General features: G+C 49.3%; 1 protein-coding gene across 3 annotated transcripts in view; it reads right to left on the bottom strand.

The window, feature by feature from the left end:
- Positions 1–5,253: 5,253 nt before the first annotated feature.
- The window catches only part of GOLGA3 (golgin A3), a 41,863-nt gene continuing 23,656 nt past the window's right edge, over positions 5,254–23,460 (bottom strand). For all 3 annotated transcript variants that reach the window (XM_072722521.1, XM_072722520.1, XM_025988239.2), the window contains exons 10-24: positions 22,237–22,398; positions 21,546–21,914; positions 20,209–20,286; positions 19,192–19,455; positions 18,707–18,801; positions 17,599–17,815; positions 15,212–15,355; positions 14,508–14,705; positions 13,595–13,711; positions 12,188–12,327; positions 11,464–11,596; positions 11,115–11,237; positions 10,150–10,314; positions 9,214–9,377; positions 5,254–8,722 (exon numbers count right to left, since the gene is read on the bottom strand). In XM_072722521.1, the coding sequence (XP_072578622.1) occupies positions 8,503–8,722; positions 9,214–9,377; positions 10,150–10,314; positions 11,115–11,237; positions 11,464–11,596; positions 12,188–12,327; positions 13,595–13,711; positions 14,508–14,705; positions 15,212–15,355; positions 17,599–17,815; positions 18,707–18,801; positions 19,192–19,455; positions 20,209–20,286; positions 21,546–21,914; positions 22,237–22,398 (2,589 nt within the window). In that variant the 3' untranslated portion in view covers positions 5,254–8,502. The remainder of the gene's footprint in view (positions 8,723–9,213; positions 9,378–10,149; positions 10,315–11,114; positions 11,238–11,463; positions 11,597–12,187; positions 12,328–13,594; positions 13,712–14,507; positions 14,706–15,211; positions 15,356–17,598; positions 17,816–18,706; positions 18,802–19,191; positions 19,456–20,208; positions 20,287–21,545; positions 21,915–22,236; positions 22,399–23,460) is intronic.

Below are 23,460 nucleotides of genomic sequence, written 5' to 3'. Positions count from 1 at the left end.
GCCGGAGCGGTCGGCGGGAGGGCCCGGGGCGAGGTCCCACGGCGCGGTGCTGGGCAGGGCCGGAGCGGGGCGACACGGGCGCACGGACACACACGGGCACACACGGACACACGGGGGCACACGGACACACACGGACGCACGGACACACACGGGGGCGCACAGACACACACGGGCACACACGGACACACGGGGACACACGGACGCACACGGACGCACGGGCACACACGGACGCACACGGACGCACGGGCACACACGGGGGCACACGGACACACACGGACGCACGGACACACACGGGGGCGCACAGACACACACGGGCACACACGGACACACGGGGACACACGGACGCACACGGACGCACGGACACACACGGGCACACACGGACGCACGGACGCACACGGACACACGGACGCACACGGACGCACGGACACACACGGGGGCGCACAGACACACGGGCACACACGGACACACGGGCGCACGGCTGCCAGGACTCACCCCACTGGACACGGATCTCAAGTATGGATTTTGCGCATATTCAAAGAGGAAGCTGCCTTGCTAGGGTGAAAGGCCGCCGCTTCTTGTCTTGGATTATGAAGTACCCTGAAAACAGACATGTGTCCCCAGCAGCAGTGCGGTCCCTTTAGGATTTTACCTACTGGGTGCGCACGCGGGGGTGGGGGAGGACCCCAAGGGGTCCCCCGCAGTGCTGCACCTCAGGACCCCGAGATAGCGACCTGAGCCCAAATCAAAAACGGGCCCATCAGCCGCCCCCCCACCCAGGCGCCCCTTGACCTTTTCACAGATGTGTGCCATACGGTGGATGAGAGCCCTGGGCTGCGGGCCAGACTCCCTCCGGGTACCCTGTCTGCCCCCCACTCCATCCTTGGGTGGTTACTGGATTGCCCTGTCCTTCCTTCCCCCCAGTGGTGACATGGAGGATCAGAAGCTCCCCTGCTCCCCTTCCAGGCCACGTTAACATAGGCCAGAGGTTGCTGTGGAGCCACCACCAGGTAGGGCCTAATCAGTGTTGTCTGTTCTGCCCCGTAGTCATGAATTTGTCCTACTAATCACTAATCCCAGTGGTTCAGAGAGAGGGGACTGGGGAGATTGTGAACTCTGGTAGAGGCTGTGCCCACAGCCAGCCATCCTCTGTCACTCTTTAATGCCAGAAGCCCCCAGCTGTCACTGCACATGCCTGTCTACCTAAAGACCACATCCTGTGGCCCAGTGACTAGGTGGCAGCAATGGACAATGGCCTGTGGAGCTGGCAAGCTGCACCCTTGGGCGAGTGCACCCAGCAAACCTTCCAAGGGCTCTCCAGTCCACGTGGGAAATGCAGACAGGAAATCTGGGCCGGGAGCAGCAGTCCTAGGCCACAGGTGGAAATCACAGATTATGCCGGGAGATAGAAGGCGTTTTTGTTCTTAGCACCACGAAACTGCCCTGATTGCTCCTGTTTTTATGCTTGGGCTATGATATGAAAGAGAAACTTCTCTCATTTAAGCTCCCGACCTTTGGGGCCTCTTCTCTTACAACAGATTTACCAGTCTAACCAATGTGTTGATCCTAGGGTTTTCTATGGATTCCAACTAACGGTAGTGATCCTGCTATGGCTGGATCCCCCACACCACCATCTCATGTGGGCTACACTTCAAATAAGACTGGGATAATCATGGGGGAAAACCGTTCCAACCTTCAGAAGCCAAGGCTATTACTGACCGCTATTTACCATCGAAGCACAAGTGGATTTCCAACGAAGGAACAGAAATTAGGCGTATAAGAACCAATGGTCTTTTCTGAGAGGAGCAGGTTTGGTCTCATTCCTAACTGGTTTCTCTAATTCCTGCCCTAATCCCTAACTCCATTTCTGATCCAGATCATGAGAGGGCCACGGACTGTATCAGTCAATAACAGAGTGAAAAAAATCTAGTTTTCATGTGTCTTGAGTATCCTTTAACAAAGGAAGGAAAACCCTGTGCAAGTCCAGCCACATACAATGTTACTTGTGTGGGTGCGGGGGAGGGCGTTTAGCCAGTAAAGCAGCCTGTGCCAGGTCATCCTGGCAGGCACAAGGCACAGTCACAGCAGGAAGCAGCAGGGACCCTCAGCAGAGGCACAACAGAGCCCAAAAGGAAGCCTCCCTGGCAGGGGACCCCAGACACAAAGGGTTATTGTAGACAGGGATGTCCCAATCTTTCTGCATTTTAAGAGGTCTTTAATATAGAGTATTTATCCCTAATTCATAAATCTGCTCTATTTGAAGTGTTCTGCCACCATTTCAACACCAAAGTAGCAATGGAGGAAATATCCCAGCTGGTATTTGTTTATATCTCTCTAAAGTCACTGATTTCAAAGAAACCCATCTGCTAAGTGGGATGAACAGTACTGTCCTCTGGCCCCTAACGCCCTATAATCTAGTAGGAGAAACAGGGACTCTCCAGAAATACCTGTAATAAAAAGAAACCCTGCAAAATGGCATAAACTTAGTTCCCTGTATGTAAATGTACACAGGGAAGGAGTGCTGTGGGTTGGAGGTTAGGGAAAGTTTTATGAGGGAGTGTCATTAGGTCTGCTTTCCACTTATGGTCATATCCCTTGGGGACAGTCGGTGATGTGCTGGAGTCTCCTGGGAAAGCCCACACCCCTTCCCAGCTCCAGTGACATGTTGGGAGCTTTAGCTCTACCCAATGAGGTTACTGGCACCTAAGAATCATCAAATTCTACAAACCAGGCTTCTCTCTAGAGAGCTGTACTTCTGGATATCATGCATGACAGCCACAGCACTCAGACACTGTGAGTGGAGGCACAGCAGGGGTGGCACCTGAGTGGCATAGACCCCTCCTGAGCCCTTACTGCTCAAGCCAGGTCTCCAGAGGCTCGAGAGAACCATGTTTATTATTTCTTGCTCCTATGTCATGGCCACCATCATACTATGGCCATGGTGGGGGTGTGTGTGGCCCACGGTCAGTGCTCTGGCCCAGAAGGGACACATCCTGCAAGCCATCTCACTGGCTCTAATGAGCTGCCCTTCCTGTCCCACAACATGCACCCGCTATGTACCCAGACAGCGGGGGCGGAGGAGTATTGGTAGAGTGCGCCAGTGGTTACCACAGAACTCTAAATGTTGAATGGACTAAGCTGGAGGAGTTGATTTGGGCCACACTGTGTGCAGTGAACTCCAGTGAACGTACACTTCAGACAAATGGTGGAGGCTTGTACAGAGCTGCCTCCGTGGCCAAGCGGGGCTCTGGAGGGGTCCCAAACAGAGACACAGAAAGAGCTGTGGGCAGGGCTGGCCTAGGTGAGGGACAAGAAGGATGTGGATGGCAAACCTTAAGGGTTCAGAGACCAGAGTGACTATGGCTAACATGGAGAAGCCAGTCAAGGGAAGGGGCTGTTGTCTAGATGAAGGGGAGGCATCAGCTTTCAACACACCAAGGTTTAAGTACTAGGAAAATCATTTTGAAATATCCATGAGTCTTTAGAAATGGACATTTAAAGCTCACAAACAGGTGCCTGAGCAGCTAAGTTAGTTTAGCATCCGACTTGATTTCGGCCTAGGTCTGATCGTGATCTCAGGGTTGTGTTTGATGGATCTCAGTGGGGAGTCGGCTTGGGATTGTCTCCCTTCCCTTCACTGTTGCTCTAAAATAAATCAAACTTAAAAAAAAAAAAGTTCAAAAACAAAATGAGGCGCGTCTTGTGAGATACCTGCAAGCTGGCTATCATCTCTGCCTCTGTGTTCAGACCCAGACTATTTGTGAAAAGCACACAGACCGTTTCCTCCAGTAGTTCACAGGTCAGGTGGAGGGCTGAGTGGATGAGAACCTCCAGATGCTTCCCAGAGCCGTTGCCCAGCTGCCATGATCCACACATGTCCAAGCCAGCTGGAAGCACAACGTTAAAGGGTTGTCATGGCGCTGCTTCCCAAGGACCAGCTAGGATGCAAGCAGTGCTTACCCCACAAACAGGCAAAAAAAAAAAAAAAAAAAAAAAAAAAAGGAGCAATATGGTTTAATATCTCCTGTTGTTTCCAGGAAAAGATATCGTCAAAGTATACTTTTTTATCAGAATCTGCCAGAGTCATTGTCAAATGAGGACATGCATAAAGGCAACCAGAATTCCAGTAAATGCTGCTTCTGGTTTTAGAAAAGTCACTGATTGCTGGGAATTCCTTCTCATTTCACAAACGCTTGGATGTTCTTCCAACAGCTCTTGTGTTTTAGCCATCAAACTGGACGGTAGCAGCATCAACAATCCTACTTGTACTTCCCACATAATCTGCACGAGGTATGAGATTTCTGAGTGACCTGATGATTTCTAAACACCAGGCACGCCTCTGCGAGAAGTCTGGGCCTTTCCCTCAGCACATGTTCCTGCTGCATCTGCCACCTGCTGAGCCAGGACACAGCCACCACAGATCTGTGCTCAGCCCCTCCTGAACACCCACTGCACCACCACAGAAGGTGCAGCATGCTTATAAAGTAAACTCATCAGTGCGTTAGTTTGGTGCTTGCAAATGTTAGCAACTTTACAGGCAAAGGAAAAAGTTCAGGGACACAGAACCATTCCTTTCCTGATTACTGTAGAGGAAAAAAGATCGCATCCTCACCACTTCAGGGAGTCAGCACCACAAAAGGTGGCAGTCAGGAATCTTCACTTAAGCTGTGTGGTGTGTGTCACCTAACCCTTAGCTATGGAAGTTGATAAAGTGGAGTCCTAGGAAAGAAATATAAATCCTGGCACAAAACCACATTCTGTGATCAATAGTTTACTTCTTTTCTGTGCAGTTTTATCCTATTGGTCATTAATGAGAATACTTAGCCAAAGCCTTTCCACATCCAGGGAAACTAGGCCAAACCATACTACCACTGAGACTGAGAGAAGTATTTATGGTCCAGCTGCCATTGGCTGTGACATTCATGGGGCGAGTGAAGGAGGCAGCACCCCAGGACAAGGACTGCCCAGGGACATGCCCACAGCCTCCCTTTCTCTTGGTCTACTCAGCTGGACGTCGCTCCTTTGTACCCACCTGCATGTGGCAGCAGGTGTGGCATGGGTGGCTAAGGCACTGCCACTCTGCTGCTGCACTCTAAAGGCAGCACAAGTTAGCCCATCTGAATCTTGTAACAGAACAGCAAGATGCTCTTTTAAGACAGGTACTTAAATAATTTATAACAACACAAGATAAAAGTTACTTCCAAATATGGTAAAATATAAGTATTAAAATAAGGCCCCCGATAAAATATGAAAATCTTTAACAAAAAATAGTTTATTGCACAAAATTTAAGGAATTCCCCAGCACACTTAAATTTATAAAAAATCAACATGCTTTTTAAAGTTACAATTCGTTGTGCATGGTGACACCTTTCCCCTAATAGCCCCAACCTGAGGACTCCTTTCATGAGGAAATTTTTAACAGAAATGACAACGTAAAGCCACCAAGTTTTCTAGACCCTCTACAAAATTACCATCAAGGATCCTATTATAACCTGAGACCACCACACAATCAGACTTGCCTGTAACGTGGAGTCAGTGAACTTGAGTAAGGCTCAGGACATCTCACACATCACAGGGCCCCTGAGGGAGGCTCCAGGACATTTGTCTTTCAGATACACTGGCCCCTTCCACTACTAGAAATCTTTACACAGGACATTTCTATTTAAGAAGTTACTCATAGGAGTAGGAATATATGCCATGGCTTCTGCAGTATCCCTACACCAAGAAAAGTCTTTAAACTGAGAAAGAACATAATGAATCAAAGAATCTTCCAGCAAGTCTGTATGATTACCTGGACCCCAGGGCAGTTTCACATCCTATCAAAATCTTGCCGGTTATACCTTCCAAACAGAACAAAACCATATAAATCCGTAAGATCTGTGGCATCTATTCAATGTGTTCCATGGAAAAATCAGTGATAACCACACTGCAATAAGCTTTTTTTTGAAACATTAGAAAAACAGAAATGACATTATCAAGGGTCCGAGCCAACATCTTCTGCAGTGGGGACATGACATGTAGTATACATCACACGGGATGAGGAATATACAGAAACATAATGTAGCAGAAAGCCTGTTCTTACATATACTCCAGACTGGACTGCTGTTTCCTATGAGTAAATTCCAAATTCCTACTTCTGCCCACAACAGAATATTACAAATGATATTCACTGCAGAATGTAGCCCTGGGAGGTAAAAGTGCCAAGCAAGTCCCTTGGAGATTTAAACAAACAAACAAACAAAAAAAACCCTCAACAAATCAGAAGCAGGTGATTTCAAAGTCCAGCTTCCTTCTTCAGATGACTTGTTAAGGAAGCCCAAAGGTGACGTCAGCTTGAACAAAAGGGCCCCAAGTCAGGAGCTGCAGGCCACCCAGGACACATTGCAGTGGGTGGGGACAGCCAGGAACTCAGACCTAAGGCAGGCTGGGTGCTCACAGAGCTGAAACACGGGGTGACAACAAAGGTGGCACAGGAGATGTCAGGAAAGCAGGGAGTGCTGCTCCTGCAGGCCCTCACACGCACACCCACACACACCCACAGGCACACACACACACACAAAGGCGCACACATACACACACGTGCATAGGCATACACGTGCACACACACAGCCGCACACGTACAGACACACACGTGCACAAAAAGATGTGCACACAGGCATGCACACCCATAGAGCAGGTAGGTAAGACATGAGGGAAACAAAGTGAGGAACAGAAACTTGCTTTCACTTGAGGATGATTCAGAATCTGTTTTACCCCTTCCTAAGGAGAAATGCACAGTGACCGGCTTTCACTGGGAGACCTTCAATGAGCAGCAGCGAGGAAGCAGCCACAGCCTGAGGCTGAGTGTCACGTCTTGGTTTTAAAATTAAAACTGAAGATAAAACACCCAAAATAAATAAGAATGTAAATTATGATTTTTTTTCTCTAATGGTACAAAAACAACTTTGTCAAAAACGATTTCCAACTTTTAAGGTGAAAAATAGGCTATATTTATAATGGTGTCTTCAAGTATTATTTCAAAATTAACCCTGTACAAGTGATATACATATTTCAGAAGTTTCAATACTTGCTAGGGAATTTTTTTTAAATAGGAAGCATCTTTGTAGTTAATGCTACTTTATCAATTAACCTTCTAATAGCGTAAGAGAACACAAATAGCTTAAAAATACCAAACCATTTTCTCCACAAAAGAGGCATAAGTAATAAGTCGATACAAGCATATATGGCCTGATCAGTAACACTTCCAACTTCATCTTCAGACCAGCAGATCTGCACCTGGGGGTTTCTCTTCACTAACTCACAACATAACTATCAGCTTCCATTTCTTTGCCAAGTAGGGGACAAAGTTACAGACCTCAAGGGTCAGAGCCAGTCAATTACTGCAGATGAGGAAAGGTACACGCTCAGAGAGCCTGCTTCCTCCAGGGGAGCTTGGGAGGCCTTTGCCGCCTTCTCACAGAGCTGACCTATCCCTTCTAGAAACCCCTCCAGATGAGAGGTTACAGGAACTTCTGTCACGGCAAAGAGTTCAGCATGCCCACGCACAGGCCCTAGTGGACATCTTCATGTGGGCACAGGGGGAAGAGGAGTGGGGGGCAGAAGGGGAGGCCTGGAGAAGCTGTGCTGCCTGGCTTGGAGCCCTGCAGGGAGCCTGGTCCTCTCTCCCCTCCAGTCCTCTGACCCCTCCCCAAGCATCTCACACATCAGGCCAGTGCACAGCAATTGGCAATCAATCGGCAATCGGGGGTCAGCCAATGTGAGAGACACGGTGTAGGGCCAAGGGTCAAGTGGAGATGGGGGGGCGCACTCAGGACAAGGCTCTCAAAAATAAAGTAAAACTAAAACAAAGAACCTTTTTGCTGCAAGAATATTTGGTTTTAGAAGGTACAGTAAATAAAATAATTATATTTCTTAAAATATATTTTTCTGATTGACATCCCTAAATCCTACATGTACATTACTTCCTGACAGATTTTCAAAAAGCAATCAATAAAAAGACAATTTAGGTCATTCTTAAATAATATGGACATATACTTTTTAAAGATTAGCTTATGATTTTCTGTATTTATATACACATCCTATAATGAGAGAGCTATTGAAAATAAAATAAAAACCAAAGGTGCAAATAAAGTTTCATTTTGGCAGGGAGGTAAGGCTCTCACTGAATTAGGAAAGAGAAATGGGACCCAGTCATGCAGTTTCCACCGGTGGCCACTGGTTAGCGTCACCCTCAGAGCAGCATCTACAATCACTCAACAGAGACCTTCTGCAAGTAACCCTTCAGAAACATTCAAAAACTTCTCGCTGAGATCTAAACTAGGCTGTCAGCATTTGGTCATTTCATGGGAAAAGCTAGCTGTGATTTGCAAATGACTATTTCTCTAACCCTTGGCTCTTGTTCTTTTACTCCTTGTAAAGGCAGATGCAAAATTTAAACTTCATCTCTTAGAAAAACACAGAGCAGTCAAATAAATAATATTGATAAAAGAATATTCCTTTGGGTAGTTACAAGCACTCAGAGTGGGGGTGCTCGGTGCTCACTGTTCCAAGCACCTCTCTGGAGACCCTGCACTGACTGTGTTGCTCTGTATCTCCCCTGGGGTTGGCGTGATCTCCCAGGGGAGCAGCGCTGGCGGTGGGATCCCCCTGAGTCCACGAGGACAGTGACTCGTGCACTGTGACGGTGTGTGCCTCCATCTGGCGCTGCAAGCTGTCCATCTCCTGCCTAGGTAGACGGGAAGCAAAGGAAGGAAGGCAGGCCAGTCAAATGAGAGCCAAAAATGAGGCTATTACTTCCCCCAAAGACAACTGGTCATCTCCAATATGGAACCTGATAAGCGTGGCCCGGACAGCTCATGCATCTGCAACCCCTTCGGGGGTGGACATTTGGGAAGCAACACCGATGGGGTCACAGTGTTTATGGGGCTCAGCACTTTTCTCTGCATGTGCAGAGGCCAATAGGCCATACAGGGCATGTACTGCGAACACTGGCCTCTGGCTGGTGGGAGCAAAACCTCATGCTCTGTGGCCCCTAAGGGTCACTTAATGTCTAGGCACCCCTCCCAATAAGAGGGGCCGAGGGCCCAGGGACCCCAGGCAGCAAAGACCTGACCAGCCTCTGCGGGGCACACAGAGCTGGTAACAGCAGGCTTCCAAGTTAAACATGCAATCTATTTTTAAAGACCATTGAGACACAACACAGAACATGGTTCCTACTTCAGCTGCTGGAGACAACTATTGAGGTTCTTGAGAGGTTCCTTGCTCACAGCAGGTGGGGGCCTCAGCAGCTCCTCCAGTAGCGAGGCTGGGACAGGGCAGTCAGGAATCTTCACTGGTGTCACGGGGCCGGAAGAGCTGGTTTCGCCTTTCAGCTCCTTTCTCTGTTTTTAAGAGCACATGGTTAGCCCTCTCAAGTAGAGGCTGACCCCAACCACACCTTCCCCTAATCATGTTCCTGGCTTAGTGGGGTCCCTCCAGGAAGGCATGCCCCCCTGCTTCCAGGCTAGCAGAGCTGACAGCTATGCGGTACAGGGAATGCTGGCTTAGTAGGTAAACTTCTCCCTAACACACATGACCATGCACGACACAATGTGGTGCTGGCTCCTTAGGATAGGTCTAAATCACAAACGAGAACACCCCTGTGGAGGTTTTTCATGGAAGACCGTGGCCTTGATCCCATGTATCCCCGAGAAATTAAGTCAACTCCCCTTTCTAGAACTTCAAACTTTTTCCACAGAAAAGCATACAGTGCTAAATAAATCTCTAAGTCTGAGTGATTTCTTTGCACCTGGAAAATATTTATGTAGACCAAACGGACAAATGAATGCCAGCTACGTAGAGGGTCTGAGTGGGGCTCCCTGGCCCCCTCAGCCCATCTGGCAGCTGCTGGTCTTAACTGGCAATGATGCCCTCACATAATTTATAAGGCATATTACAATAAAATGGTACCTGAATTCATAAAAAGAAGCAAAATGCTCTTGGAAAAGGCACCAAAATATAAAAAGGATTTGGCCTGTTGCCAAGCAGAAGACTCCAGCATCATTTATTTCACATAGTAGTTGCTCGATGTTGGCCAAATAGAACTTCATGTCCGAGTAACTACAAGGTCTCCCAATACCTGCCCCACCTGACAGGGGCACCCAGACCGAGTACCATCTTAGTCGTGCCACGCCGCAGGTCCAGCCTGAGCTGCTGGTTTTGCTGGAGCAGAGTCTTCATGTTGTTCTTCAGTTCTGACACTTTAGCTTGAAGCATGAATTTATCTTTCTGTGTCAGAGACAGATCTTCCCGTACCATCTCCAACTCAGCTTTCATATTCTAAAGAAAGGGAAGTCATACATTTTTAAAAACTAAGAGATCTCACACATGCTGCTAAGATCTTAGTTTTTTTTTTTGTTTTTGTTTTTTTTTTTTTTAAGATCTTAGTTTGTATGTCACAAGTCTAAGGAGCTAGAAATTAACACCGACTTTTATATGATGCTGTACGCAGTGCTACTACACCAGCATATTTCCTCCCTGTGGTCTGGGTTGGGCAGCATCCTGCTACAGTAATGTCCTCAACGTTCTGACCCAAATTTCAGAGCCTCTGTTTAGGAACCAGCAATATTCCCACATCCACTGTCTACAATGGACCCCAAGAGTCACTTGCTTAAATTCCAAGGTCTGCTACTGGAAAAAACCTTGCCATTAGGAAGAAAATATAAATCAATCCTAATTGTTAATCAAGCCAGCCATTCACAAGTAGAAATCCTGGCAAGGGCTCTATTCCCGATCCTTTGCGCAAGTGATCAAGTCTGCACGTAGATTGCTTTGTGGAAAAAAAGTTTATCACAGACTGGTGAACTTTTCACATTTATTTCTCATTATCTGGCTGCATCAGATCCCATTCCTGGTCCATTTCATGTAGCTCAGCCCAGAGCATACATTGTGCTGGGGCTTGGCCTCCTTCACCCATGTGACCTAGGCTTCTTTTTGAAACAGATAATGTCTGTGAGATGGTTTGGTAAAGGCATTCAGTTTGTGAATCACTCATGTTACGCACTTGGCGTGCTGTGATCAACTAACTTGTGAAGTGCCATCAGTGACTTTTTGCCCCAGGGCCTTTACACAGCACATACCTGCAATAACTGCTGTATTCCATCCAGTTCTTTCTTACTCTGCTGTTCAGTCATGTTCAGCTGCTGCTTCGAGGATTGGAGTTCTCTTTCTTTCTGTTCCACCTCCCATTTGAGATTTTCCATCTAGAAGAGGGAGAATAATCACATGACCAAAAGAACTTTAAAGTGGCTTTCTTGAACTAAAAAATTGCTCTAGCTGTATCTCTGCATATTGCTTAACATCATACTTAGAAAAAATAAATATCCCTTTCCAAGCAGACAGAGGATGAAGAATTGAGCATGTCAATCAGCAGAGTATAGCTCTGTCAGTCCTATTAACTGGAAATGCAAAGTCTCCGCAGCAGGTCACCTCTTGGTTTCCTATAGGCTGCTTATTTAGCTGCTCGTCCAGCTGCTTCTGCAGGAGCTGGAGCTGGGTCCGGGCCTCTGCCAGCTCTGCCTGGAACTGTACTATTTCCTGGGAATGTTTCTCCTCTTGAATCCTAGCATAAAAAACAAGAAAGCATGAAATCACAGCACCCTTACCCCACCACGAACTGTGCTCAGCTGAACGTTAGCCATCAAGGGCGACAAGAACTCTCATACTGCACACTCTGGGCGGGGACTATTCTAGGAACTCTGTAATACTGTCATAATGAATCCTCATAAGAGCCCCTGGGAAGGACATTTTGCTAGCCCATTTTATGGATTACAGTGGGGAAAAAAGCTCCCAACACACACCCCTGCACATGCCCAAGTAGAGGCCACCCTAACTGGAGGCTGCAGTGAGCCTTGGTGGTGACCCCTAGGACACACACCCCTCACACAGGCTCTGTTCTTGGGGAGGATGGCAGGCACAGAGTGGGAACAGCTATGTCAGGCCAGAAATTTCAGAGTTAAGCTGTGGGCTTCCTGAGACAGGATCTGATGCACTGTCCTTCTTAGATTTGCCTCCAGAGCACCTGGAGGTTTGCTAGAACACAAGTGTTCACAATGTGCTGAAGGTGCTAACTGGAAGACACACGGTGACGGCGCTCCCGCCCACCCACACCAGCCCCAGCGGCGACCCAGCCCTCTGCCCGCCCAGCACTCACTGGAGACCCTCGGCCTCAGCCTGCAGCTTCTGAACCAGCTGCTCCTTGGCCTGCAGTTCCTTCTTCACCTCACTCAGCTCCAAGGTGGCAGCCCTGAAGTGGCGGCGGTTATGTCCTGCTTCCGCCTTGGAGGCAGCAACCTGCAAAGACATAGACCAACATCACCAAGGACAAAGGCAGGAACCAGGCAGAACAAACCCTACATGATATCTGCCAGGAGTGCTATCACCAACCCCACCCTCTTAGCTGCTCCTGCAGCTGTTTCTTCCAAAACTTTTCAAGCTCCCAGAGGACTGAAGCCCTAATACACGCTTGGCACGCAGGCACATAACATATGGCCAGTAGTCCTGCCTACTGAACAAATGCATGCAAGGTTTTCTTGTTCTAAATGGTCCTTATACTCCTCAAATACTTCTGCAGAGTTCTTGTGAAATCCTGTCATAGTTCATGTTTTGGGGGAGGATGATAGACCCTCCATCATACTAAGTAACGGCAGTAAAGCTACTGACTACTCCCATTTAGGACACCAAAGTTTTCTTTTAGTGAACAATAGTTTCTCTCAAGGTTTCTGCGATCAGCAAGTTCTCAAATATAACAAAATCTTCCAATTTCCTTCTCAATAACTTAGTTTTCTTGCCTAATTGCACAAGCATTTAACTTTTTAAAGTTTAATGAAAATATTAATAACATAATAATTGAATATAAAAATAAACTCTTAAAAGGAAACAAAGCTCCAAAAGATGATGTTAACAGTGGTTTATCACTAGGTGCAAATTCAAGATGATCTGTACTTCAATCTTTATGACTTTTTTTTTTTTTAACTTTTTACAAGCACATACTATTCACACAATCAAGAGTTGGACGCTTAACCAACTAAGCCACCCAAGTGCCCCACAGTAGCATATTCTTAATGGACCTTAAAACTGTTCTTCTTTAAAAGATTATTTTACTGTCTTACCTCAAAAAAAAAAAAAAACAAAAAAAAAACATATTTCTATCTCTATTTTATCATCACAGAAAAATTTTTAATTAAAAATAATTTTTTTTAAAGATTTTATTTACTTATTCACAAGAGACACAGAAAGAGGCAGAGACATAGGCAAAGGGAGAAGAAGGCTCCACGCAGGGAGCCCGATGTGGGACTTGATCCCGGGTCTCCAGGATCACACCCTGGGCTGCAGGTGGCACTAAACCGCTGAGCCACCGGAGCTGCCCCCAAGTCCACTCTTCTATGGATGCCCATCCGGCTGCCCACTGTCACCAATGCTGTGATAACACTGCTTTTAGAACACATGACCAAAAATATTCATACAATAATACTCATACTCAGTTTTTAGACACTGAAAAATTGCATTCCCACAGGCTCTGAAGTTGTAATTTAGAACCACAGGGAAGTTAGGCACACACCTGTTCCTTGAGGCTGTGCACTTTTGCCTTTTCTTGCTCCAATGCAGCTTGTAAGGTGTGGACGAGCTGCTTCGTCTGGCGGTCCTCCTCCTCTTTCCGCTGCAAGACTGCCTGTACCTATGGCACATTGCCCCAGTGTAAGCGAGGAAAGGCTCAAAGTTCCAAGGTCTGTGGAGCCCCAGGAGAAAGCAGGGCCACTCTGCCAGTGCCACATGGGGAACCTGGCAGCACAGTGGCACACAACTTCATGATGCATCACCAGCAGGTGCACAAGCTGGCAAAGTAGAGAAAATTCTATTTCCAGAAAACATGATTTCTGAGATCGCAGTGAATTCACATGGCCGTGTTCAAGCACAGAGCAAGGAACCCAGAATATGCCTGTACTCGAGGCTTATAAACACAAGTACTCCCATGCTGAGGCAGGAAATGCAGCTGTGAAGCCCACCAGGTATGGCAGGGGTGGGGATCAAGGCCAACAAAAAGCTTATAAGTTCTCTACTGGCTGGATAATTTGAGGTGGGGGGTGGATTGGGCTGCTGACTACTCCTGGAACATGGCCCTGAAGCACCAGGCCTCCTCCCCGATCTTCAGGGAGGCTGCAGAGCCTGAGGAGCTGAGAAGAGGGTCTAGAGAACAAGCCTCACCAGGGTTCGAATCCCAGCTCTGAATCACATAGGGAAGAGAGCCCCTTAGGAACAGCGGGACCACTGCGAGCAGGAGGACAGAGCACAGTGCCTCCACATGGCAGAGCTGCAAGGTGGACCTCACACTTCACCGGACCCTCCATGTCTCTGGGATGGAGTAGCACTCTCCCTGCAGGTGGTTGGGACAACTGCATGGGGCAACATGAGCCAGACTGAAAGCCACCTGTCCTATAGCAAACCCCCATCTTCCACGAAAGGGGTTTGAATACCTGGAGGTTCAGCTGAACCAGGTCCGCCTCCCTCTTGGCTAAAGCTGTTTCTAAGATGCTGTTGTGTTCCCGCAGAGCCGCGTTGGACTGCCCCAGGCCTGTAAGCTTCCCTCTTTCATGCTCTAACTCAAGGGCCAACTTCTTATTCAACTCCTCAAGGTGCTTTATCTTCCTCCTAAAGCCTCTGGATTCTTGAAGCTGAAACAGATCAAAGTTGCTGTGAATTTACATAATGACCTGTTCTGGCCTCCCCCAGGCCAGAAACACAAGGAACCCTAGGCAGGCAGCCACAATAGACCACCCCAGAACTGCACCAGAGGGATCGCAGCCCCCATCCCTGCAGCCACCAGCTTTCTCCCGGGGAGTCTGGGACCCAGTCGAGAGCCCCCAGTGACATCACCAACTGCCACGTGTAGCATCACCTGAAGCCACAGCCTCTCTGCAAGAATAGGTTTTCTCATTATGTGCAACTAGAGCATTCTGACCAGGGGCGTTTTAACTCTAATACTTTGACATCCAGCACCTGGAGAGAGCACGGGGGAGCCTCGAAGTTGAGGGGGGTGTCAAGGACCCCGACAAGCGGACAGTGCACAGGAACATCGTGCAGCTGTGAGCCACAGCCCAGGTTCTGCCTCTCTCTGCACTTGACAGCCACCTGGGGGCAGAGAGGCCCGCCCACTGTGTGAATACAAAGCTCAGCCCACCTCATCTTCCAGCTCCAGCACCTTCTCCCGGTGTTCCTCCAGCTCCTGGCTGGTCAGTGTGATGATCTCCTGCAGCTCCTTCTCCAGCATCGTCTTACTGTGGTTGACAGCCTGCAGCTCTGCCTCCAGAGCCTGGATTCTCTCCTAACAGCCAGGACAATAGGTAGATTTGGTCATGGCTTTCAATATGCCAAGTGACAAGCACTCACCTCCCTCCCTCCAGGGCTGCATCGTGTCCACCACATCAGCCTGCTGACCACTCAACAGGCGATGTGCTTCTTACAGTACTTCCCTCCCCTACAGGACTGGCTAACTACCCTAGCCTGCATGCTTTAGTAACTCACAAAGTAACTGTTCCAGTTAAATGTTTTGAAAATACAGAAAAACTCAGACTTAGAAATAAGAATGACAAATTACTACTTTGGCCAACAGGCTGCACCAGATACAGTATAATATCACATGTGCATGTTCATGCTCATGCTCGCCGCTGTGGTGCAGATAGTACTCCAATCACTTCGTGTATTTCTTCACTTAGCTACTCTTTTTTTTTTTTTCTTTTTTAAGATTTTTTACTTATTTATTCATGAGAGAGACAGAGAGAGAGAGGGAGAGGCAGAGACACAGGCAGAGGGAGAAGCAGGCTCCAGGCAGGGAGCCTGATGTGGGACTCAATCCCGGGTCTCCAGGATCAGACTCTGGGCTGAAGGCAACGCTAAACCACTGAGCCACCCAGGCTGCCCTTCACTTAGCTATTCTAAAAAAGGAAGTTCTACTATCTACTCCATTTTCACCTTGTTTTCCTGAGGATCAAGACGGTTAAGTAAGCTGCCTCAGGCCCCATTTTACAAGTGGTGAAGCACAGAGCAAACCAGAACCAGGATTTTGGGCCCCAGGCTGCCACGTAGGGAACAGCAGGCTCCACATAGCATTTACAACCTACCCAATACTGTATAATCCAAAGAATTACGAACAACCAGAGAAGTATTTTTAGGATGAAGAGAGTTGCAACTTAACAAAGTTTCCCTCTCCCACTATTTTATAAAATAATCAGCTAAAAAAAGTATTTAATTTACTTAATTTGGTAAGGAAACAACATGCTATGATGGCTTCCCATTCAAATTCTTACATGGAGAGATCAAAACAAACTTCATTTAAGAAGAAACATAATCGCTGAATATAGGTGAAACATTAGATAGGAATAAACAAAAACCAAAATAACGTAGCAGATAAAACTTGACACTAGCCCAAGCCTGCAGGTATGGGACACCCAGGACAGCTTCCAACTCAGTGACACCAGGACACTCAGGGAGTTTTGACAGCCTTCACTATGGAACTAAAGATGCCCCGAAAGCCCAGAGCCCCCGCCCTGCTGGCCCCATCCTCCATCCTCCTCCAGGATGACATCTGCCCATTTATCCTAAAGAGTCCAGACCAAAAGGCTTCTGCCTCATGATGTAACAGCAAGAAGAGCAGTGCCTGTTCTAGTCTCAGGGTTTACAGTCTCCGTTCCGCTCCGGCCCACACCGACCTTCCCCAATCGGCTCCTGTCAGCAGAACCACCTATAACCACCTCCAACCTGGACACATAGCGCTGCCCCCTCTGCTGGCCCCGGCCTGCCCACCAGCTCACAGCTTTCCCTCCTCAGTGACCACATGCTGTCAGGGACCTGTCCCGTTGGCCACACTGCAGTCTTCACATGGTCCTATCAACTCTCAGCTACTGCAGGAAAGCCCATGTGGTCTCCCCGCCCCAGCCTCCCCTGGCCCCAGCTGTGCTCAACCACTGCCTCTCAATGTCCCACCATAGAAGAGTGAGATCTCATTCCATCCCATGCCAGTCCCTGCTTGAAGCCTCAACCCTGGCCCACCTGCACGCACCTCCACCTTGCGCCAGGACCCCACCTGGCCCACCGTGGCCCCTAGCTGCACAGCATAAGGCTTCATGCATGGCCTACAAGGAGCATTCGCCTGCGGAGATGCACCCCACGTACTCTAATGCCTCCTATCTATTCAAGACCACTTCAAAGAGCTTTTCTGGACTCTCCAAATACCCCCCTGGAACTCCCAACATAGGCACTCAGGCTGCTCAGAACACTTTATCGACTCAGGAAATCCCTCCTCAGACGCTGAGGGGATATGGAGAAAGCCAGGAATGGGCAGGGGGGCTAAGGGAGGAGGCTGCGCTGTGCCCTGCGCAGGTGTGCAGGGGTTCATCGAGAGTGTCTGCAGCATTCAAGTCCCTGGCACTAGCACACAATACTTTACAGAAATGCTGCCTACCCAGTCCTGCCCCAGGTCTCCAGAGAGCGAACATCTGTCACACATAGAGTCCCCATTACTGAGTCTACACAACAGGCAGCCTGGCCAGGAACAGACAGGTTACCCACGTGCAGGAGGACGTTGCTGCCACCGCCAGCCACCTGGGCTCTCAGCTGGCTCAGCTCTGACTCTGCCGACTCCTTGGCTGCGAGGGCCTCCTGCAGGCGGCGGCTAAGAATGCCCACAGCGTTCTCATAAGCCTTATGCTTGGTCTTCATCTCCTTCTGAGCACTGCTCAGGTCTGAGCCCAGCCGCTTCATCCTCTGCTTCTGCTCTGTGATGGCCCTAGGGTGTGGCAGGCAAGACAGAGGAGTCTGAACTCACTTCCAACAAGACGCCCCAGCATCAGCACTGAGGAAGGGCCTTCCTTGCCCACCCCCAGCTCTGCCCTGGGGAGCTGCTGCACCTTCCAGGTCCAATCGCCCAGATGGGGTCGGCGTCGGCTGCCCCCATAGAGCCCGGTACTGAGCCTACTTCTGCCCTGCTCCCTTCTCAGAGCTGCTTAAAGGATCTCGTGCAGAGATATCCCTCCAAATGCTTCTAGCACTCTTCTTGAACAGCAGTAATAATCTCAACAACTCAGCTCACAAGTAATCTTCAGCTGACGAAAGCAAAGAAGTGCAGGACACAAGATCCACTGTGAAGGTTCAAGGCCCCAAAAGGCTACCTGGCATATCAGCTCTGCTTGGGGGAGAATGTGGCAATGCACTCACGTGCGTGTACACACACACACACACACACACACACACACACAAGGCAGCCAGCAAACCTCGACGGGATCCACTCCCAGCCTTGACTTTGAATTTTTTTAAAATTTTTTTTTAAATTTATTTATGATAGTCACAGAGAGAGAGAGAGAAAGAGCGAGGCACAGAGACACAGGCAGAGGGAGAAGCAGGCTCCATGCCCCGGGAGCCCGACGTGGGATTCGATCCCGGGTCTCCAGGATCACGCCCTGGGCCAAAGGCCGGCGCCAAACCGCTGCACCACCCGGGGATCCCCCAGCCTTGACTTTGGAAGCAGACTTCCTTAGCTTCCCATAAGTAGATCCTGTGTTCCTACTCCCCAGATGGTGTTCAGGGTACCCCTGGCCCTCTGCTGCTGCACATCCCCAACAGAGCTCGAGGCCACCCACGCCCACCCCTCCCACCCGCACACACCTCAAGGTCCGCTTACTTGGTGGCTTCCTGCTGTAGCTCCTCAATCTGCTTCTTGAGCACCTCGTTGGCCTCCGTAAGAGCAACCACCTGCTCTTTATCAAACTGCAAAGACTTCAGAAGGGAAGATAAAGTGAGGACAGCAAAGCCCTCCCTCCACAGCCTGATCCTCAGGACTGTGGCTAAACGGTGCCGTTTCAGAGTCACCCTTGAGCACAACGGCTCTGGAGATGACCCTGACAGAGATGTCTGCCCTCTGGACAAGCCATCACTTTAGAGGCCCCAAGTGCTGTAGAGACACCCGGGAAAGGCTCTGGCTGCAGCTGCGCCCACCATCCCTGAGGGACACCCTGGGCCCCTCCCAGCACCCGCTGGGTGAACAGCTGACGGCCCCAGCCTCATGCCACTTCCAGAGACGAACTTGTTCTAGGCTGTCCTCCCCGCCCTCAGCACAATAAACCCCTAGGCACACTTGGCCAAATCTCAGTCAAACACATCTCAGACCTGCAATTGTGTCTCCATCTCGTTGCGCTCCCTCTGTACCACCTGGAGGTGGCCTTCCAGGTCCACCATCTGCTGACGGATGTGGGACACCTCTTTCTGCAAGCGCACATGTTCCACCTCCGTGGACTTCTTCTCCCCTTGAAGTTTAATTAACTCTTGCCTCAGCTCCTTCAGCTCGGAGTCAAGCCTCTTCTTCGTGGCCTTCAGCTCACCAATGAGCTGGTCTTTGGAGGTGGCATCCCGCCGATAGGCCTCCACCATCACCTAGCCAACAATACACAAGCTGTAGCCAACAGGAATGCAGGCTCCCAGAAGCTCAGTGGCTTCAACAAAAGTGCTTGCCACTTATCCGTGGCCTAATGGATTTTGGACTACAGATAACCTATTTCACCAAGTCCAGGATACCATCAATGGAGGCACTTGGCAAGTCTGGGTGATGCACACTGTATCACCTGGTGGCCTCACCTTCCCTGGCAGGTGCACTGCCGGCTGCTGCTGGGTCCCCCCCCACTGGTATCCCAGCAACAAAATCCAGCACCACTTCTAACTCTCCCTCAGGTCAAGCTTCCTCAAAACCATGGCACTGGCCACTTTGTGTTCATTCCCTCCAACAGCCAGCACCAGTTTCTCTAACATAAAATGTGCACCCTGCCCTCTGCATGAACCAGAACTCACCTCAACACCAGATCAGGGTATAATTTTTCAAAGATACATGAACAGAAGTCAGTCTGTATAGTAGCCCGGCACACACTCTCTGACATGACAAAAGGGCAGGATCCACAACACAGATGCCAACCCTACTCTGAAACTGCATCCTCACTTGAGACCTTAAAACGGGGGTGGTGGGGTGATGAGAGCAGAGCTGAGATCAGCGCCTTTAAAAAAACACTGATGGGGTCTAAATGTTGCTTCCCTCTTGACCAGTTTTGTTCTAGAGAAATTATTAAACTACACAGGATTTTTTTTTCACACTTGCCGCACAGAAAGAAAACCAACACTTTTTTTTTTCTTTTTTACCTTTTGTTGAAGAAACTGTTCCTTTATTTTCTGTATCTGCTTTTTCAGAGTGGCGGCCTCTTGCTGCAAGTGCTCCACCTACAAAGGACAGACAAGCACAGACACTACACTGAGGCAGCTTGTGCCCAGGCTGGGGCTGACCCTGAGTCAGAACCACCTTCAGGCTTGTAAAGACATGGAGGCCGGCCACCACTGCTGCCTCTCTATTTTTAGGGTCATCGTCTCAGCCACAGCGTAGATACCAGAGACTCCACAACACAGGCAAGACTCCAGTGGGAAAGAGTGCCCCAAACCCCATGTCTCAGCGTTTTTCAGGGGTCAGTGGGTGTCCCTCTTACTGAGTCAAGAGGAAGACCAAATTCAGCTTCATTCAGGTGGTCCCTGCAATCCCCCTAAATGACACCCCCACTGCTTCAAGACTTTCCTTTGTGTCCTGAGAAGCAACTGGCCCCAGGGCAGTGTTTGCAAAGGAAACACAGGCTCCCTGTACTTTAATTCCCAGAGAAAAATCTGCTGTTGATTTCCTTGTCCTTGATGCTCAGGGAGGGAGATCTAGAGGCAAATGATTCCTTGACACTAACTTCACTGCCTCCATCCTGTTTGTTAACGTTTGCCTACATCAGGTCATGTCACGCTGTTAGCGTAACAGCTCCCAGGAGTGTATGCTAGCTCACGTCCGTACATGCCTGGACACTCTGCTATCTCCTGCCCTTACCCATGGGCACACCACCATCTTGCTACATGTCCAGCAGGCCCCACTGCAGGCACACAGCAAAAAAAAAAGTTCCACATAACTTTTCCCACATTTGAGCACCACGTCCTCTGTGGACAGAAACTGGGGTTTCTTAGTAGACTATTTTCTTTGTTTTTTAAAGATTTATTTAAGATTTTGACAGAGAGCGTGAGTGCACACACGTGCGCAGTCTAGTGTCACAGGGCGGGGGTGGGGAGGGACAATGACAAGCAGACTCTTCACGAGGAGTAAAGCCTGACATAGGGTTCGACGCGGGGCACTATTCCATGACCCTGAGATCATAACTTGAGCCAAAATCAAGAGTTGGTCGCTCAACCGAGTCACCCAGGTGTCCCTTGGTAGATGACTTTCAATGCGCCAAACATGACTCGGTTTCCCAGCCCTCAGCATCTACACACCCAGCAACTAGCAGGAAGCTCACAGTCTGCTGGTGTGGGTCCCTGCCAAGCCAAGCCCTAGGCCCTGGCCTGGAAGTGCTCTTCCATGTTTATAAAACAAGGTGTTCAAAGAAAGGACCCAACAATCAGCACTGGTCCTTCCTCATGATTTCCACTCATCACAGAATGACAGCAAAATGCATTACCTGGCTGGACTTAACAGCTAGCTCTTGTCTCAACTGCTCTAAAATTTGTGATGTCTCCTCGGTGCCCTCTTCCAAGCGCTTTGCTCCTCTGTCCAGCTCTTCTCTGCCACTCCTGGCTGCCTGCAGAGCCACCTCCAAGACGATCTTCTCATTTTGCAGGAAGCGGATCGTGTCGTCCCTGGAGGCAGCCTCCCCCTGCAGCTCCTCCAGCTGTGCACGCAGCTCGTCGTAATGTACCTGCAGGTCGCCGAGGGACTGCTCCCGGGTCTGCAATGTCTCCTGTGTCGAGGTGAGCTGCCTCAGGAGGTCCAGATGCTCTTGTTGTAAAACCTCAAGCTGCTGGTCTCTCTGTTGCAAAGTCAAATTCACCTGGAAAACAGAACTAGACTCAATGCAACTGCCCTTGAATGAAAACACTACACTGCTCCAAGAGTGTACTTTTCTCCCTGTTCAGGTTGGAGATCATTTGGATGGACGCTTTGGAGGCAGTCTTCTGCACATGAAGCTCTGGTGTAGAAGAATACAAGCAGAAGTCAACACCTGGCCAGCTCCGCAACAGCAGCTGGAGTGATATGACACCATAATGACTTCAACAGACACCCCAGCACGAGCACACGCAGTGGGGCCAGCCACGCAAGGAGGGCCGTGTGTGACCCCAAGGTGTCTACATGAGGCCACAGTGGGTACTTGCCTGCTCCAACTGCTGCTCCAGGGAGACAGCCAAGGCCGCCATCTTCTGTAGCTGTTCCTTCTCATCTTCAAACTCCTCCAGCCTCCGCTGCAGGTCCTGCTCCACCATTGTCTTTGCCTCTTGAATCTGCATAAAGGCAGCTTCCTGGTCCAACATGTCGGCCTGAACACAGAAAACAATTTTCTTAAAAAGCAGGATAATCTGACCACCACCACAGTAGACTGAATGGAAAAGCCTGCCACCCTGGTGAGAGGCCCTGATCCACATCACAGTCCTGGTCCTCAACCCACAAACAGAGGAGACAAGGGCCACAGGAGCCTGAGGGTGGTGATCTCTCACTGCCAAAGACAGGCCACACTTCCTGTTCCTCTGCCTATGGTACCCTCTGCTGATCCTTGGGCCTGGCCAAGGGGAGAAGCAAGCAGACAATCCAATTTTAAGGAATGGGATAAAGTGAAGAGCTGCCTCTAATGTGAGGACAGGATATAGTGTGTCCTTGCGTCGGGGATGTGATACTGGGAATGTTCTTGTTCAGTTGGTAAAACCAGAGCAGGGCTGTGAGACAAGCAGAGTATTCCTTACAGTCTGATTATTATGTACATAAGATCCAACACCTAGGTGTGTTTCTCAGGGAAAAATGCTAGTTTATAACTCAAAGTTTTTTTTTAGCTCTTTGGTATGGAGCCCTTATAAGATGTCTGTTGTGCCATCATGCTCTTCTGTCACCCTTTTATCATGAGGAAACACGGGTGTGTGCAGAGAAGCTGGAGACAGGTGAGCAGCCACAGTCCCAGGACACCGACTTACCACCTCCTCAGAACACAACCACCAGGCTATATGCTGCCCAGATGCCGTGCACCACTCCTTCTCCATTCCCGACAAGCCTATCGAGTATGTATTATTATCCTCATTTTATAAAGCAAGGGAACAAGGCTCAGAGAGGGTAAGAAATTGGATGGGTCTCATGGCTAAGGAGACCAGGTCAAAGCCACTGGGCCTCAGTGCCCGGGAAATAACCTGCAGAGGTAGCTGGCCACGTCCTAACTCTTGCATGTCGTTGCTGGGGTTAAACTGGACACAAGCTGAGAGCACAGAGACAAGAAAATGCTGATTACTGTGAGGCTTTCAGAGATCCAACATGCTGCACTGCTCCTCCCGATGTGTTGTGTCGGCACCTGCCCAACCCTAGCCAAGTGCAGGTGCCTGGGCCCATTCAGATAAGCA

This window comes from Vulpes vulpes, chromosome 10 (genome assembly GCF_048418805.1).
Source record: "Vulpes vulpes isolate BD-2025 chromosome 10, VulVul3, whole genome shotgun sequence".
NCBI lineage: Eukaryota > Metazoa > Chordata > Mammalia > Carnivora > Canidae > Vulpes > Vulpes vulpes.
Note: the sequence above shows the minus strand (reverse complement) of the source record. Positions and strands in the feature narration are given on the sequence as shown.